The sequence below is a fragment of the Puma concolor genome, chromosome C1 (assembly GCF_028749965.1).
Source record: "Puma concolor isolate L17-30 chromosome C1, mPumCon1.1.hap2, whole genome shotgun sequence".
Lineage (NCBI taxonomy): Eukaryota > Metazoa > Chordata > Mammalia > Carnivora > Felidae > Puma > Puma concolor.
In genome coordinates, this window is record NC_141674.1 from 196,845,312 (window position 1) to 196,863,764 (window position 18,453).

An 18,453-nucleotide genomic window follows, 5' to 3' on the forward strand; every position below is an offset into this window, starting at 1 on the left:
TCCATTTAAATTGTTACCCTTTCATTTTGGCCTCCTATTCCCATTGCTGCCTGAACTCCCCTAATTGAGTTCTGTAAGCACTGCAGCCAGATAATGACATGACTGAAGTCTGAGAAAATACAAAGTGATTAAATACAATCCCAATGATTGTTTTCCTTTTCAAACCTTTGTCTCTCATTATCAACAATTCCTCTTGGCCTAAATATTTAACAAACAAAACCCACTGAAGTTTGCAGTGGTAAGGTTTGATGCATTTCTCACGAAAAACAGGTAGTCATTTCTCCATTCCACCATATTTCATTTAGATGGAAAACTTTTTTTCTTTTTGATTAGCAGAGAATTCTCTTCCTGGGTTCTGTTCCTCTCCTTCTCATTCTGGGCCTCAGCATCCCTGTATTTTGGTTCAGCGATCTGCGCCTCAATTTACGGTGTCTACCTCCTGTCACAAGACACCCGTGGATGAAAGGGTTTCAAGTGAGGAGTGTTGCTGCCAATTCACAGAAGTTTCTTGTATAAACTTACTAGAAATGAGTCTAGGTCCAGAAAGTAAGACAAAATGTGTAAGTCGAAGACATTTAATGACTCATCAATTCTGTGTACCCCAGATGACCCGATAGAAAAAATGGGGGAACTGTGTGTGGCTAAATGTCTTAAACCCGATCGTTATGCTCTCCCAACCTTTAGCAATATGCATGCATATAACATCACCTTTGCATAAATACTGAATGCTGAGAGATAACTAGCAAGGCGGGAAATAAAGACACAAGCTTGAAGGCTTGGCAGGGAAAACTCACCCCAGTCCCCTTACATATACCTGCAACCCTGGCCTCAGTCTATGCTTTAAAAAAACTTTTCAAATGTTAATTTTTATAAAAATAAGTTTGTTATTCATGGAAACAGTCAAATGGTACTGCAAGGCTACTATGCTTCTCATCCACTGAGATATTAATATGCCTCTAGGGCAGGGCCAGGTTTGGGAGGGAGGACTGCAGTTGTATCCATTCATAAACTCATCCCCAAGTATGATTTCAGCCTGTAAATGACATTTAATATAATGAGAAAGAACATTCGTACTGGCTTCTAGGATAACAACCATCCAAACTGGTCATGAGACTCAACACAGGATGATATATGGAGCTTAATCTTTTTAATGTTTCATTTTTCTTTTTATCACAGGATGTGCCACTTAATCAGAGTATTTGGGGCTTAAATTTTAGCAGCGGATAAAATTTCATTCTATATTGTTCACTAAGCGAAAGGCAGGATAAAGGAGATTTGCTTCCTTCTTCTACCCTTTCACCTTTTCTTCCAGAACAGAAAAGACTAAAGTCAGATGTAAATTTTGATTGCATTGGGGTGCCTGGCTCGGTTGATTAAGCGTCCCACTCGATTTTGGCTCAGGTGATAATCTCACAGTTTGTGGGATCGAGGCCTGCGTGGGGCTCTGTGCGGACAGTGGAGAGCCTGCTTGGGATTCTGTTTCTCCTCCTCTCTCTCTGCCCCTCACACACTCACTCTCTCAAAATAAATAAACATTCAAAAATAAATTTTGATTGCATTTAGTTGTAAAAATATACTTCAAATAGTTTTAGATATTAGAATTACTTTATAAAAAGGAAAAAAAAAAAGGTGCCTGGATGGCTCAGTCAGTTAAGCATCCAACTCTTGATTTCAGCTCAGGTCATGATCTCACTTTTTGTGAGTTTGAGCCCTGTGTCAGGCTCTGTGCTGACAGTATGAAGCCTGCTTGGGATATCCTCTCTCCCTGTCTCTCTGCCCTCCCCTGCTTGTGCGTGTACTCTCTCTCTCAAAAATAAGTAAATACACATTTAAAAAAAGAAAGAAAAAAAAAATAAAGCTGCCCCCTGCCCTTAAATCTGGAGGGATTTTGACATCTTCATTGACATAAAATTGATGTTAAAATATCCTATTTCTTAGCTGGTCCACTCTCTGATAACTACTGTCATTATTAGGCTATGAAAACTAATGCTTTTTTGGTCTGAATTTTATTGTCTTGTTAAATTTGCTCATATATATGACTTAAACTTATTGACATATTCTAAATGGGAAAATAATCCATATGAAGAGAGATACATTAAGAAATGAATAAAGCAAAATCTAATCCATTATTTGCCCATTAATCCCAAAGTCATTAAAGGTGACCAATAAAGCATTTGGGATAACTAATCCTGTTCAGAAATGAGTATTCTCCTTCAGGAACAAGAGATTATTGCTACTCTGGTTGGTCGTACTTCATTTCCTATAGGGTATAGGAAAGTTGTAATAGGGATACCCCCTCTATTTTACATGCAAATCCAGATAAATATAAGATTAAGAAAAAAATCATTCAAGTACCTTTTAGAATCAAGCATGTGAAGTCAGTAAATGCTTTAGATATGGCAAGTGCATTCCTTAGTTATTCACAGCTTTGGAGGCTGGGTTGGTAGAAGAAGCATGGACAGAAGTGGGTAGAAGTATTCCCTCCATCCCAGGGTGAAAAACAATACCATCAAGGAGAAGGAGGTATGATGGGGCGTGGACCACAAGGGGAAGACTGAACTGGAGCCAGTGCATGGTACTCCCGGAGAGTGGAATTAATTACCTGAGAAAATCCATGTGGATGAGAAGGCTAGGAGATGACATGGTTAATAAGGACAGTTTCCTTGGGGGTTCAAATTAAAACCAGACATAGAAATTTAGGTTTGATGCTAATCTATGATTGGTTTATGTTGAGGAGTAGTATTTTTTTAAAAAAGGCATTTTTCAAAGGTAACCTGATGGGTTAGTCCAGGCCCTCCAAGATGGGACTGAACATGCAGGACTTCGTTAGGGAACTGCATCCTGGACACCTACCACATGAAGAAAACACCAGCAATTACACGCTTTGGCTTGAAATCACATGCCACTTCCACCTGCAACCCCTGGACTCGAAGAGGTTGCCTCACGTAACTACACTGAAGTTGAGAGGTTTAATCCTCCTAGGAGTCCAGAAGGAGAGGGACACCAGATATGGGTGGGCACTAGGCACGTCTAACACAGGACATGGCAGTGGGGAAGAGGCAGAGAATGAGCCAAACCTGTACAGTTCAGGTTTGGGATGTTCACTAGACATCCAAGCAGAGAGGTCAGATAGGCAGTTGGATGTAGGAGTCCAGAATTCAGGGGAGAGAGGCTGGACAAATGTCCTCCAAAGGTGTGGGGAATCATGTGACTACTAGAGTAGTCAATGATTCTCTGATGCACTTCAGGAGCAAGTGGGCTGCAAGATTCATCAATCCTATGTAGGCAGGGGTTGCTTTTAACTAAAAAAAAAAAAAAAAAAACAAAAACAAAAACCTCCTTTGTGGTCTGAAAGGCCAGAAGTAGTCCAGACATACACTACTTTGAGCTTACAACTCCTAAATCTTGTCTGGTTACTTATAACTGGGGGGCCAATATGACAGCTTCTAACCGTAAGTGTCTACACAAATTAAAAGTGAACAATTTACAATGAAGTGTCTCAGTCACACTAGCCACATTTCAAATGCTCCAGAGCTACAGGTGGCTAGCAGCTGCCATAATGGACAACAAAATAACTTCTCTATCACTGCAGAACGTTCTAAGGACAGCACTGCTCTGAACACCAGAGACAGATGTCATTCTGCATAAGAAGTTCAGGAAGCCTGGCACTGCCCCCACAGTTCATCCTAGAAATCTGTTTTTGGAATGTTGGTAACTAATTTAAAGAAAAAATGATACCGTGAGGACTGAAGAGAACTTTGCTGTAATAGGAATCTGTCCTGATTTTTAGTATGGAAGCTCTGAACTAGATTTTTCTGTTCGGTTTCCTTCTGTAGCTACTACTTGGGGAAGGGAGGATAAACTGCTTAGGGACACTTCTAAATCTGCAATTTCCTTACTCAGCTACTTATCCCCAGTAGTACTATAAATATAGCCAGCTGTTGAGAAATAATTAATACCAAGCCTTTGAATTTCTGAGGGATCATTAGTCCTATTCATCTTGACCAATCAAGACCTTGGTGTCTCTCAAATGTATATGGAGATGATAAAAATCTCCACAGATGTGTGAACTCTCAAAAACACTTGTCTGTGAGTCTGCATTTTAGAGATTATGCCTTAACATTATTCATTTATTTTATGACCAGTCTGCACTGATGTGAAAACCTCTGCCATTGCACATCCTCTTACGAAGTATTTGCTTGCAGGTCAGGGTCTTTTCAAGATTCTCTTCGTGTAATCTGGTGGGAAGAGCCGTGTTCAGATTGCAATACTGCTGGAGTCACTAGAGATGCTAACACCAAGGATGGTCTTAATGGTTCTGAGCGGTACGGAAGCGGGGACTCCCTGGAAGGTGATGGATGACTGAGTTTCAAATAAACTGTTCCCTAGTCAAAACTTTGAAAGTTCATCAATTACCACATTTTTCTTTTTTCCTTTCAGATTTATGAAAACATAAGTGACTGTTTTCTCTAATTAACCCTGTACAGTATGATCATCTGTCTACATCAGGTTGGTACTTTCTGATATGCTGTTTATTTTTTCAACAAAATCACAGTTGTCTTTAGGGCACAGTTCCCATTCCTAGTCACTGCTGTTTCTGTGCACAGCGCTCTCCACGGAGCCTGCAGTGGACACTGCCCGGACCAGTAGCTCTGCTCAGCTGTCAGAGGAAAGCCAAGCATGACAAGCCGCTGCGCATCGGGAGTACAGGTAGCATGGGGAGAAGACCAGTGTGCCTCTGCACCATTAATTACGTAGTATCGCCCCGCACAGAGAAGTAGGAAAGGCAGACGGCAAAAAAGCACTTGGAACACGTGTCTTCTTTTCTCTCTGATGCATTTCCAGAGCTGACTGTCTGAGAGGAAAACAGATTTTCAAAAAAGGACACATCATACTTTCCTCCTCCTTCCCTCAGTACCCTGCTTCATAACTGTCAAATTAGGAAGTGCTCCTAGTCTTTTATTCAGACTGCCATTAATAGGTGATAAATCTTTCAGCATACTGGTCATTAAGAGCACGGGCTCAGGAATTGATGTCTGGGATTGAAGCCTCACTCTACCACTCACTAGCTGTGTGATTTTACCTCACTTACTAAACCTCTCTGTGCCTAAGCATGTTTACCTATAAAATGGAAATAATAGTAGCTACTCTATAGCTACTGTGGATCATGCTGATCAGTACAAGTCCCCAGCACACAGTGACTAAATAAATGCCCAACTCCATTATACTGTGAACTTTACCGAGTGTTGAAAGAGTGACTCCATCTTATTTGTGATGCCTGATTGAAAGGGACAGAAAGTACAGAGGGAACTATACTCTTCTTCCCATGTCCCTGCCTCTCTCCACCCTTACTGGCTCCTCTGACTAGAAAAATGTTCCCTATACACGTGCCATCTGGCCCCTCTCTTGAGCTTCTGGGAGTCTTCTCTGTTTTCAGGCTCTCCCTCTTTTCTCTCCTGTTTCCCAAGGGGTAATCCATACATGGGCTATCCAGATGCTCTGTTTGAGTCTAAGGAGGTAAGTTCAAATCAGGTGGCAAGAAGGAAGAAACCCACTTGACATCCACGTCTAAACAATAGGCTCTCTATCCAGCTTTACCAAGTATAAAGCAGAGGTCATGAGCCCTACCTAATTTCCAAGTTCATTTCTCAACTGGATCAGAAGTCAAGGGGAAAGAGATGTGATTAACTCTTCTACATCCTAACAGAAATGAAATGAGTTGAATTCCACTCTCTTCCCATTCCATCTAGTTTTGTTTAAGTGACTGTTTTTAGCTTGCATAGGTGGTAGCTAGAATAGTAATAGCAGGACACTGTCCATTCATTCATTCGTTCATTCATTCAACAAATATTTATTAAGCACCAACTATAGACCTGGCATTGTGTTAAATGCTGAAGATGCTCAGAATCAAAATGACAAAACATAGCCCCGCCTCCTTGGTGTTGTCTAGAAAAGTCAAATTGCTTAGATAGGCTTCTTTCTTTCCCTCCTGCCATTTCTTCTGGTCTATCAACATTCTCTTCCTGTTCTCAGTGTTTCGCCCAAGCACACTGGTAGCATTTGAACCCTATACTTGTTTCAAGCCCGTATCTTAGCCACTTAAGATAACCTACAGTGTAATGAAATCAACACAGTAAAAAGTGCAGTCAGAAAGGAAGTAGGTGATACTCTGGCAGTTCTCTATCTAGTGCTCACTGTGAAGGGCTCTAATAAACCCAGTGTGGATCCATGCCCTTTTTTCCTTCCACTTGCCTTGGCAGCGCTGGCTGCGAGGCACAGGCGCTTCTCATGAAGGTGAAGGACACTTGGCTGGGGCTCAAATTAGACACTGAAATGCTGGCTCTCATTGAAAAGTTACGTAATAAAAAGATGAAGTTGCAAAGAAAAGGTACCTGGCCAGAGTGATTCCTTTCAAATAAGTCTGGTATCAGCAGAAACTAAGCCCCACGTGCTAAAGCTGTAGCTCAAAGGCTATACATTTGGCAGATCAGAGGAACAGCATCTTGAAACACTTTAATGACTTGCATTTAGAGCGCAAGTTAATATTACTCCAGGGATTATGCTGCATATCCTCTTATTTAAAATGTTATCTAATACTTGAAAAGGGGAAATATATGCTGATCTTAGCCTCATTAACTTTGTGAGTTGGTTATAGAAGATTGGGTTATGTCTTTTAGAACTAAAGCCCCTAGAGTCCTGTGTGTGTGTGTGTGTGTGTGTGTGTTTAAGTGTGAGCTGATCATCATTTCCCTTAGGAATCATCATAGTTAAGACTGGGAAAAAATGAAATTAAATGAGGGCTAGCACTTTCCCTCATTCTTTCTTAAAGACACTAGTGAGATCAGCTATCTCTTGGGTTTACTTAACTTTTCTACTATGCTATCTGCAAGGGAAGCAATCTTTTCTCCTAAATGCTTATTTCTAACACAAAAATACCTCATCTGCTCATTTAATTCTCTGTAATATCAATTCCTCACCAGTGCTTTATAATTTCTATTTTATTAAGGTACTTTAAAATCTCTTCCTCCCTGGAAGCTACCTGGAATGAAAACCAGAGCAGCCCAAAGATAGGTGCCATCAGGCTCTCGAATGAGTCCCAACAGATTCCAGGACACCACCTAGGACCACTTAGTAGCTGGCCATTGGGTATGATCTTAAGGGGACTCCATGCTTGTCATTTTTCCGTACTGTCTGCTGCTATGTGCACAGGCATAAAGAGCAGTTCTTGATGGAGCACCTAAAGAACAGAAATGTTTTCCTTGCTTCACAAGCTGGGAGCACATTCTGTAAAGAACTCCTGGTAAGTCCAGCAGGAAAGGATTATGGCTAAGAGCGAACAATTCAGTGCTTATTGCTGGCACATGTCATACATCAGTATCACGATGCATTACACTTCAATGTACGAAATTCTATAAAGGATATTCTATAAAGGAATTCTATAAAGAACTATAAAGTTCAGTGAAAGGAACTGGGCCTGTTCATTTCAAATATTGCTTATTAACAGCTGTAACAGCTACCGATTATTTTCAGACTAACAGATACTTCATATGAGAAGATCCACAACAAGCGTTTTCAAATACAAGCAATTATGAGGAAAAGCTTCTGTTCTGGCCCAGTGAATTTTCTACCCTGAAACCATGCTGAATATATTAATTTAGGATTAGGAAGCATGGAAACAACTTCTATAGCACAATGCTGGAGATTTCATTTTTCTGGCTGCAAATGCCCATAAATCTTTCCACGGTTTGCTTTATGTCCGATCCCAAATAACTTCTTTCTAAAGACTTTTAAATAGTTATTACTCTTGCCTGTCTAGCTCATGTTTCCCTCTTTCCTTCCAAATTCCTTTCATGTTTTATCCTAATTTTTTTCTAAAACACTTAAAACTCACTAGTCATTAGTCACCTCTAAAATGTTTGGACAGCACGAGTATCATCATGTTACCACTGCTCAAGCGACCCCACCCTACAGCTCATGTGCGCACATTCTCCATACGTGATACATCCTAAAATGTAGGGAGTGAACCCAGATGTAGAAGTGGAGAGTAAATACACACACAGGCACACACTCTCGTGGGGTAAAGACAGGGCCTCTAAAGCCAGACTTGCTGAGCTGAAGCTTAAGTTTCTAATTTACTGGCTATGTAACCTGGAATAGGTACTCAGCCTTGCTTTGCTTCAGTTTTCTCATCTGTGAAATGGGGATACAAAGAGTATCCACACCACAGAGCTGTTCTGAGATTTAGGTTAGTTAACGAATGCCAAGCGCTTAGAATGGTGTCCTGGCATATAACATTAGTTACTGGCATATGTGTGCACACACTGGATCCCGTCATTCAAATGTCAATCCCAGCAACGTTTTATTAATAGGCATCATTTTTAATCTTTACTTCTGTCCTTTATCAGTCAAATGATCATGAAACTGCATATTGATGATCCTCATTCCCTTGGGAACCAAAATTTACTCCATATATTTTATTATTAAATTACTGAATTCTTGTTTCTGAACATCAGTAATAATTTGTTAACTCTCAATTACTGCCTACAAAATTGATTATTCACAATACTTCATTCCTGGATAAGCATGAACCCCAGAGCGATGTATTACCGTAACTGCCTCAATGGCCAATATGAGACAGCTGCAGGTTTGAACAATTCTCCCCTCCTTTCTTTCCTAGGGTAAAGGCATCTTATTTCTGTGTTGTGAATAATAATAATTTAAAAAAAAAGGTAAAAGTCAGTTAAGCCTCTGACTTAGGCTCAGGTCATGGTATCACAGCTTGTGAGTTCAAGCCCCACATCGGGCTCTGTGCCGACAGCTCAGAGCCTGGACTGCTTTGGATTCTGTGTCTCTCTCTCTTTCTCTCTCTGTCTCTGTCTCTGTCCCTCCCCCACTTGGGCTCTGTCTCTCTCACTCTCTCAAAAATAAACATTTAAAAAAAAAAGGTAAAAGTCAGGAATACAGACTGTAAAACTGCACTGTGACACACACAGCATGTAAATATGTAGGCTTTAGTGAAAATGATGCTTGAATCCTATTAAAAGCCTACATTGACCGTTCTCATCACTGTGTTATATCCTCTGCTTCCATTTTGTAATAAAAGCCAAGATAATTTCAGTTGTAAACTAGTTTGTAAAGGCAATGTACTTTCTAAAGCAATGACTTGCTACTTTTAAATTTTTATTTAACCTGTACACATCACCCTTACCAGTAAAGCATTATGCACACAGTGTTTTCTAAAGCATATATAACACAGGTACAGAAATTCTAATAAGTAGCTTGTCACTCTTAGTCTCAATTTTTCCTAAAAAAATAGAAAGTGGGAAAAAATGATGGGAGTCCAATTTTTCAGTTTTAAGTGCATATGTGATATTAAAAACACATGGGCACGGCACCTAGGTGGCTCAGTCTGTTAAGCATCCGACTCTTGGTTTTGGCTCAGGTCATGATCTCACGGTTTGTGATTTCGAGCCTTGCATTGAGCTCTGTGCTGGCAGCAAGGAGCCTGCTTGGAATTCTCTCTCTCCCCCTCTCTCTCTGCCCCTCCCCTGCACATGCTTTCTCTCTCAAAATAGATAAATAAACTTAAAAAAATAAAAGAACAAAACAAAACCACATGGGCTTCTTTACTAAAACTTTCATTTTCAAGATCAAGTGAGCAACTGAGGCAAATCCAGTCATAGCATGAATGAGGTATTATGAAGCTGGACAGTTTCCATTTGTAGCTTTTTGTAGTCACAAAGCAGAAACACAGACATATGACTATGGGGTTTACTATGGATTAATGCAGGGTACAAACAAATTAAGAATTTTATAACCCTGTGACAAGCAAGCAGGAGTTTGAGAGGATGTGGAAAGGAGAGGCAGGTAACATTTCAGTCACGCTGAGAAAACGCTAACATCTCACAGTCTTTAGAACCAGCTGCAGCCCCTTTCTTGATAGAAGTTACACTTAGCTCTAGAAAAATTACTTATGAATTGGCATTCCTATCATACTTGCTTTCAATGGCAGGTTTTATGAAAGGACTATTACTTATTGAAATGAAAACAAAATTAAAATAAAAGTGTTTTGAAACAAACTCCAAATGTGAGTCTCCCTAGACACCCAGAGCAGAAAAAATATTGTTTAGGAAACTTCAAAATATTTTAAAGATAAAAATTCCCTCCAAATTGGCAGACGTTAGAGATCTTTCTGTAGGTGGAAAAAAATTAAGGCTCATTGTCCAAATGCTTTGTGCAAACAATAAAAAAAATCATTTTTCTTGTTATATAGGACTTATAGCAGAGATTACTAGGATCTTACCCCAAATCCACTTAACCCCAGCTAACAGACTACGTTTACTATCCTTCCTGACAGGAGTGACCATGTGACTATGTTCCAGACAATGAAAAGTAGGTAGAGTTGAAATGTTGAGTGGGGCTTCCAGAAAGTCCTTTAAAAGGGGACAAGGGAAGCTTGTTGGATGAGAGGGCTCAGTTGGTTAAGCTTCTGACTCTTGGTTTCGGCCCAGGTCATGATTTCACAGCCATGGGATAGAGCCCTGCATCAGACTCCATGCTGACCGCACAGATCCTGCTTGGGATTCTCTCTCTCAGCCCCTCTCGGCTTGCACTCTCTCTCTTAAATGAATAAATAAACTTAAAAAAAATAAATAAAGGAGAGGAATGCATTCTTTTTTTTTTTTTTTTGGACTCTTTTTCCTTTCTGCAGCCTGAAAGGCTGATGTGATGCATTAATCTTCAGCAGTGATCTAGCCAAGAGGTAGACGCCAGTGGCTGAGGGATGATATAGCAGAAAGATATCCTGAGGCCATTATATCAACCCTGAACTGCACTGGCCTTCTTTTACAGAAGAGAAAAATAAACTTCTATCTTATTTAAGTCACTGTCATTTTGGTTTTTTCATATATGTGCAGCAGAACCTAACCCTATTCTAAATCCTAATTCTATCTGAATGAGCATTAACTATTAGATCATACTTCCACTGGGGAATGAAACTTAACAAAATAGGATGGTAACTTAAAGTTCTAATTAATAATAATCATAAAGTTCTCTCATACAAACTACATAATGATCACCAAATGCTCAATAAATACCAATGCTGAAGAAGGTGATCAAGTTTTAAAGCTTTTCTGTAATAAATTAGTGTTTCCCAAAGTAATATAATTTTGGACAAGTTAGCAACAAGAACAAACAACAATTAATATTTATAAAAAATATGACACTAAATTTTGGGAACAAATTAAAGAAAACAGAATCCTTATTTTCTAAAAAGTATCCCTCTTTGGAAGACAGAAAGGGGAATACAAAGAGTAACATACAAATTAATACATAATTATGTAAACACTGGTTTGACACACAACACCAAGTGTGTTTATTACCTTAAAATGTTTATGAATCCACTTAATGGCAATAAAATAGCAATAATGAAGAGATGATACTTGGTAAGATAGAACAATGGGAAGAGAAGGTACTGACATGATTTCTTGTGTCAAATTAGCATTACGTAGTTTCTTATGCAACTCAAGAGTTTTATGCTATTCAGACCGTCTGAACACTGGCAAGGGAACAAAAGCATTTTACTTACGAAAACATTGGAGGAGACAGTCCATTTTATGTGGGAATAATGGCTTTTTAACAGTGCTCAATTAGCAGACATCAGGATCCCTTCCCTCCAAAGCCATTAGCAAATTTATCTAGAAGATTTTATGCTACATCATAAAACAACCCAAACTGCTTAGAATGCCAATTTGCCTAAGACACTTGCCATATAAGCTGCTTTCAGGATCCAGCAGTAAGTATCATAAATACTTAAAGACAAAAAGTTGAAGGATATTGGCATTCAAAGGAGATGACGCTGGAAACTCATACTGCCAAAACATTTAGCCACACTTGCATTTTACTTGGAGTGGAATTCCTTTTCTATTTCCTCTTCTATTTAACCTTTAGTATCTCATTCAGCCCCAGCAGTAGAGGGCCTGACTGATGGTTTTTCAACAATGTCAAAATACTAATTCAAACCTGAAGTCAATTCCCACTTCTTTTCTCCCTAAAGCAACGTACCTTATAATATGTAATAATAATAGCTCACCTGAATGAGTGAGTAGGACAGAGATTTCAGTCATTCTTTTTGTAGTCAGGGAATTAAATCTAGCCATCTGTCTTATTCTTTTTTTTTTTTTTTTTTTTTGCCAGGAATAACAAAATAATAGAAACTCCAAATATATTGGGAAAAGATCTGTAAGTGTGGGCTTTAGATGTGGAAATCAAGAGGAAAGCTAAAGATAACTATGCATTGTACTTGTTCTATTTTGCTCAAATACTTGTAATTTTATTTTTTTTAATTTTTTAATTTTTCTAAAGTTTATTTATTTTGAGAGAGAGAGAGCATGAACAAGGCAAGGGCAGAGAGAAAGGGAGAGAAAATCCCAAGCAGGCTCCCCTCAGTCAGCGTGGAGCCTAACGTGGGGCTGATCCCACGAACTGTGAGATCATGACCTGAGCCAAAACCAAGGGTTGGACACTTAACCAACTGAGCCACCCAGGAGCCCCGATTCTCACAATTTTAAATAAAAAATAGTAATGTTCATTTAAATGAGAAATGTTGTTACAACTTTCTTCTTGAAGCAAAATACTTTCACATTTATTCTCATTTTCAATAAACCTTGTATTAAGCTTCTAAAATCCCCCAAAATTATAAAACGAAGCTAAGAAGGCAGGCCGAACATTAACTAGTCCATTCCTTTTATTTTAGAAAATAATGACCTTAAATATCCCTAACAGAATTTTATTCTGATTTTTATCTGCCTCCTCGCCCTCATAAGGACAGAATCACTTGTCATTACTAAAAGGTTTGCTATTAGTAAATTCCTGCCATAGAAAAGCTCTCCAAGTGCAGTCCACAGAGGACTATATACATCAGGACCACTGAGGCTTGAAAAATGCATATTCCTGGGCCTCACTCAAGACCCGCTAAACTGATATCTCCACTGTGAGGCCCAGGAACCTGCATTTTCATGACAAGCAACACTGCCTTAAAATCTAATTCCTTGAGCTGAAAACTTGTTCCTCCTTTTGCCTTCTTTTCTGAGTAACTGGAAAACACGGAGTCTCTAAACCGTGCTTCTTCAAGATTATAAAGCCGTCTTTCTGTCTCTCTACATCAGTAAACTAACTCAAGTTCTTCAGCGTTCCTTCTTTGATTTGTCTCTCTCTCACTTCCTTGAAACCTATATACTATTTCTTCCCAAATTTTGTCCACGTCTCAATGACCAGCAAAACAGTGAATGCAAACCAACTAGCGATGACTATCTGGAAGGATCAGTTCAAGCAATCTATGGTTCACGCTGTGTTCGTGTACGATCCCTGTTTGTTTCCTGTGGATAAATTGCCTTTATTTCTGTTTCACATGTTGTATTCTGAGATGCTTCCCAGCTCTTCCCACTGAAATTCCATCTCCAAATTGACTATGTAATGCTAAGCATCATGTTTTCTTTCCACAAGCAGCTATCCAAATTTGTGTCAGGTATGACATATTCCATGACTATGCTTACCCTGCCCTAAATTCAGAGCACTGTTAAAAACCCAAAGATATCAAGGCTAGGCTGAGAGCACCACATTCTCCCGGAAGCAATTACTCATATACAGATGCAGTAAGCACTTAAGGGCGTCCCATCCTGTCAGACAGCTCTCCAAAGGTAATGCTTTGGCTCTCCTCTGTAATGCTTATGCCAGCTCACGGTCAGCACTTCATACCTGTCCAGCCAGTGTAAACAGTGCTATCCCGAGGGTCTGCTGACTTTAGGCCTCTCTCCATTTGCTGAAGAAGCTCTCGAATCTTATTGTTCAAGCGTTGTGAGAACTCGGGAGTTAGCTGTAGGTATTAAAGGGAAATCAAGTATCAAAAAATATGGACCACTCAACTTCCCAGACTATAGGCCATCAAAAATAGGAGGGTACTTCATTTCCACTTAGGTCACATTTTTTTTTTTTTTGCCTGGGAGAACTGGACAATTATTTTATTCTTAACAACAAATTAATAAAACTTTAAAGTGCTACTATATTTTCCTACTCAAGGCAGGAAATACTTTTGTTGCAACTTAAATGTTTTACATAAAATTTGTAAATAAATGCTAAAATAGACTGCTGTAATTTCCACCTATTAGGGAACATCTGTTATTTAAACCAATATTTTTATTATAATAAAAATCATTTTAATAAACTAAGCACAAATCATAAGATGTTTGCTATTTTCTAGACATTCAAGCAGCAGCAATATTAATTTCCAAAAGAAACACTCTAGTTGTTTTTGTTATTTAAAAAATGAGGATAAACATTTATTAAAGTCCATCTGTGAAAAAATGGATAAACAATTTTTACAAATTGTAGAAGTAGGATAAGAAAATCAAAATAAATTCAGGGATATCAGGAGGCTTAGGCAGAGTAGAAAGAATATCAGACCTAGTATCAAAAAACCCGTGCCCAGCATAGTGCCTGGCAAAGGAGGGGCTTTGCCCAGATGAATAAGGCTGCCTATATCTTTATCTGTGATTGGCTGGGTGATCTCGCTCTACATATGACTTCTTTATGCTTCAGTTACCTCTATAAAGTCAGGATGATAATACCTGCCCCACCAATTTCAAAAAGTACTTTGAGGATCAAATGAAATCATGGGCCTTGGGTCTTTCACATTCAGGGATATAAATGTTGATATTTTTTTAAAAAATTTAAGCAGTCCAAGGGTCTATAACAAGTAATTAGTTGGATATGGATTAAAAGCACACTAAAGTGGGGGCTGTGGGTTAGTGACATCCATATGAAGGCCCATAGATGCTGAGCAAACTGTTAGGCCCACGTAATCATTATGTTATTCATCCTACAAGCAACTGAAAAACATTTTGAAAGTTCTGTATACACTGAATCATGAAGTGTCTTAAAAGGTCACTTTAATGTATCCCTCAAAAATTTTAGGAACCTGCTGTGATTCCCAGACTTGGACTTTACAAAGCAGTAAAATTTCAAAAAGGTTGGGGAATATCACATGGTTACAAACATTTCATTTCACCACGTAAGGATTATAAACAAACCTAACTACTACCTGTTAGCATCATAATTTCATTTTTTAAAAAGGGCATCTCAACACTGAAAAAAGTAAGAAGACAGTATCAGAATTATTATAAAAGATATAAAATTTTACTTCTGAAGAGCATCTCTGATAAGGCAAACCAGACTATCAACCATATCTGATTATTTATCCTGAAGCACCACTATGATCCCTTATTTTATACTCTGAAGAAGAAACCACATTGTTTGACAGACACACTCCCATTATTTAACAATTTCTGCCAAGAGCTTAAGATTTCAACAAGATTTCAACAAGTCTTGAAAATACATTTAGTAAGATAAAATATACTTCAGTATTAATATAAAAGGTCTATAAATCTCAACTAGATAGAAGAGTGCATCTACATGAGAACATGTCATTTTCTGTTCATAGATCATGGATAATTTATCGTCTTGCCTGGCCTTACTCTGAGCCCAAGAATGAGAACACCTCAATCTCAGGAAGGGAAGTCACTTCCTATTTGTCATATAACTGCATTTAATAAAGGTAACCTGCCTGAGAAAATTGATTGTTTGTGGCAGACCACAAAATTATTCAAACTCTAGCAATAATTTGCAGTCTCCAAAAGCCCCCCCCCCTTTTTTTTATAGACGTGAGAAAACAGACCAATTCCTAATTGGAAGGTCTGCGTTAACAAATTAAGGAGGACAGATCTCCAGGGTCTGAACCTTGATGTTCAACGTTAAACAATTTTAGAACTGGTATGCTCGTTTCTTTCTGGAATCTCTCCAAAACCATGTATTAGGTGATAAATCACTTTATTTTTGGACCAGAGTTTAAATTTATGAATACCTTTTTTTCTCCCGTGGAAACAGTTAAATTGGTAAAAACATTTAATTTATAAACAGTCTGAACAGCAAGCTGTATTTTACTGAAGGCTTGTGTCATTTGGATAAATCCTCAAACGTTCTCTTTGCCAAGTTAGCATGAAACAGCAGGTCTTTCTCCAACAAGACCAGACAAAATACTTGAGCTTCAGGATCGGCAAAGCTAGACAGAACACAGGTCCAAATGGCCAAAAGGAAGCCATATGACGTCAAGATTGTTCTAAGAAGCTTTGCTTGGGTAGTTCAATTTTGGTCTAAAAAAAATCGACTGACTCTAGATTCATACATACTTTGGTACTCTTCTATCCTGCAACTCTTCTCCATCTACTTCATCCCTCCCACTTGCATTACTGATGATTATGTTAAGTTAATCCATAGTGACAAGTGTTTTAAGGAAAGAACCAAAAGAGCCACATAGAGTTGACTTGGCAGATAACAAAATCTCTAAGGCCTTTATACATATGAAATGCTTTGCGCATGATGAGTTTAGAAGGAATAAATTGGTAGAATTAAAAGTGTGTGCACTTCAAAGAGATCACTCTTCCAACCTAATGCACTCTGATTTCTCAACTAGGTATTCTTAAAAAGAACTGTATTCCCCCTTAACAATTACATTCACTCAAAGAGGCATGAGAAAACACAGGCCTCTGGTATCTTACATCCAGCTTCTCTTTTGCTCAGTGGCTTATAAAGTGCTAACCATTAATTTACTGGGTTTTTTTTGTTTGTTTTGTTTTTGCTTTCCAGCTGTGGGGGTGTTCTGCAGAGTGGCAACAGTAGGAAGAATTTCAGGCCTATGTCCCTAATTTCTCTTAGCACTTTCGGTTTAAAGATGTCTTTACCACACTCTCCAATTTACGCTCATCATTTACCCTGCCCGTATATGTGTACAAATATAAAGCAATAACATGGCACATGTGACACACCACCAGGACTCCTCCCTTCTTAAAAATGCATACCAAAATCGAACAAAACTGCAAAATTACATGGAAAACGCCATATTCGTCATCTTTGTAATTTAAATTATCAATGACTGAGATTATTTCAATTATAAATTATTAGTAACAATGACTTTTACAAATGTTAAAACTCAAATTGCATATTTTGACATGTATTTGATATATTTATCTTCCAATTATATATATATTTTAAAAGGGGATGCTCATCCCTTTCTTTCAGGCAAAACTGAGCTCCTTTCTGAACACCAGGGCCTGGATGGAGGTAGGGATGCAGGCAGATGTATCCCAAACTCACCCTCCCGGCAGAATCAAAGTAGCCTTCGGCCAGGGATTTGTTAAAATCGGCATAAGGATTCGGGAAGGCCCTTTGAGCCATGACGCCGGAAGCGAGCCTGCAGAACAGGGGAAAAAAAGAACCTAGGTTGAGACAGGGGCCTCGGCCGAGTTGCCAGGACAGGGGCAAGCCGCCGGGCAACACCTTCCTTGCAGCTCCTGGGCCACCCCGCGGTCTTGGTGGTCTGAGTGGACCCCGCGCCGATCGTGGCCCGGCTGCAAGGGCGCTGCACCTCCGCGAAAAGGCTGTCAGGGCCCCGCGCCCACAGCGATGAAGGGACCCCGTTTTGCACCCTCCGTTCCCACTCCCGCGATTTGAAGCTACGGCACAACGTCCAGAAGCCCAGCCAGGCCTCGGCCTCTCACCCAGCAGCCTCGGACACCAACAGAAGCCACGCTTTCACCGCCCACTTCCTGCCAGTCGGACCAATCAGAACCTTCGGCACTCTGGAGGCCCGCCCTCTTCTCGCTTACAGTTTGTTAAAGAGACAGGAGTGTGATTTCTAAAAGCTATAAGGGTGATTTAATTCCTGGGTACTTCGGATGCGGACGTACCTTAGGGTAACGTGCAATTGTGCCCCATATTTCCTGCCTTTCTTCTCTCTTAATATTTTTTTATTAAAAAAATAATTCAGGTCCACATGATTCATAAAAATTAGGAATGTATGTGTAGAAGAAAAAAGACTGCCTTGAGATCTGAACATATTCGTATTTCTGCTGCTCAGACTGAATAAAACAGGGAGGATAATGTCTCTCCAGAGACCTTCCAAACTTTTTCTTTTGTTTCTAAAAAACAAACAAACAAACCCCCAAAACCCAAAGAGACAAAACAAACAAACAAACAAAAAAACCCCCCAAAAAACACTGCCACCATTAGCTTCATCAAGGACAGAAAACAGGATTATGTTGAAGAGCTGTAAAAAGAGTCTTTTGGGGATAATTGATAATTTAACCTCCAAGGTACTGAAGAAGAGATGTGAATGCCTAAGGGACAAGCTGTCAAATGGCAATTAACACTTCAAGGAAAATGCATGAAAACACAAATCACAGCTCTTAAGAATTTTGATGTGCTCATTAGCCTAAATTGGACTGTAACACTGTGTACCGAGTACTTAAAAAAATTAACGAAGTCCAACAAAGCAGGACATCCATAACTTTGAAATTCAATGTTTTAACTGTCTCCATTATCTGAAAATCAGTCCTTTCATTT

General features: G+C 39.2%; 1 protein-coding gene and 1 long non-coding RNA gene across 5 annotated transcripts in view; one reads left to right on the forward strand and one right to left on the reverse strand.

The window, feature by feature from the left end:
* Positions 1 to 10,997, forward strand: part of LOC147578657 (uncharacterized) — a 104,429-nt gene extending 93,432 nt beyond the window's left edge. Inside the window, exons 2-4 of the long non-coding RNA XR_015255525.1 lie at positions 4,206 to 4,351; positions 4,441 to 4,509; positions 4,608 to 10,997. This is a non-coding gene — a long non-coding RNA (uncharacterized LOC147578657). The remainder of the gene's footprint in view (positions 1 to 4,205; positions 4,352 to 4,440; positions 4,510 to 4,607) is intronic.
* The window catches only part of LANCL1 (LanC like glutathione S-transferase 1), a 36,785-nt gene extending 19,127 nt beyond the window's left edge, over positions 1 to 17,658 (reverse strand). The window contains exons 1-3 of one of the 4 annotated variants that reach the window (XM_086719532.1): positions 17,610 to 17,658; positions 17,206 to 17,302; positions 13,756 to 13,873 (exon numbers count right to left, since the gene is read on the reverse strand). In XM_086719532.1, coding sequence (XP_086575658.1) covers positions 13,756 to 13,873; positions 17,206 to 17,286 — 199 coding nt within the window. In that variant the 5' untranslated portion in view covers positions 17,287 to 17,302; positions 17,610 to 17,658. The other 3 variants (XM_086719533.1, XM_086719531.1, XM_025935240.2) reach the window with 3 other exon arrangements.
* Positions 17,659 to 18,453: the final 795 nt, after the last annotated feature.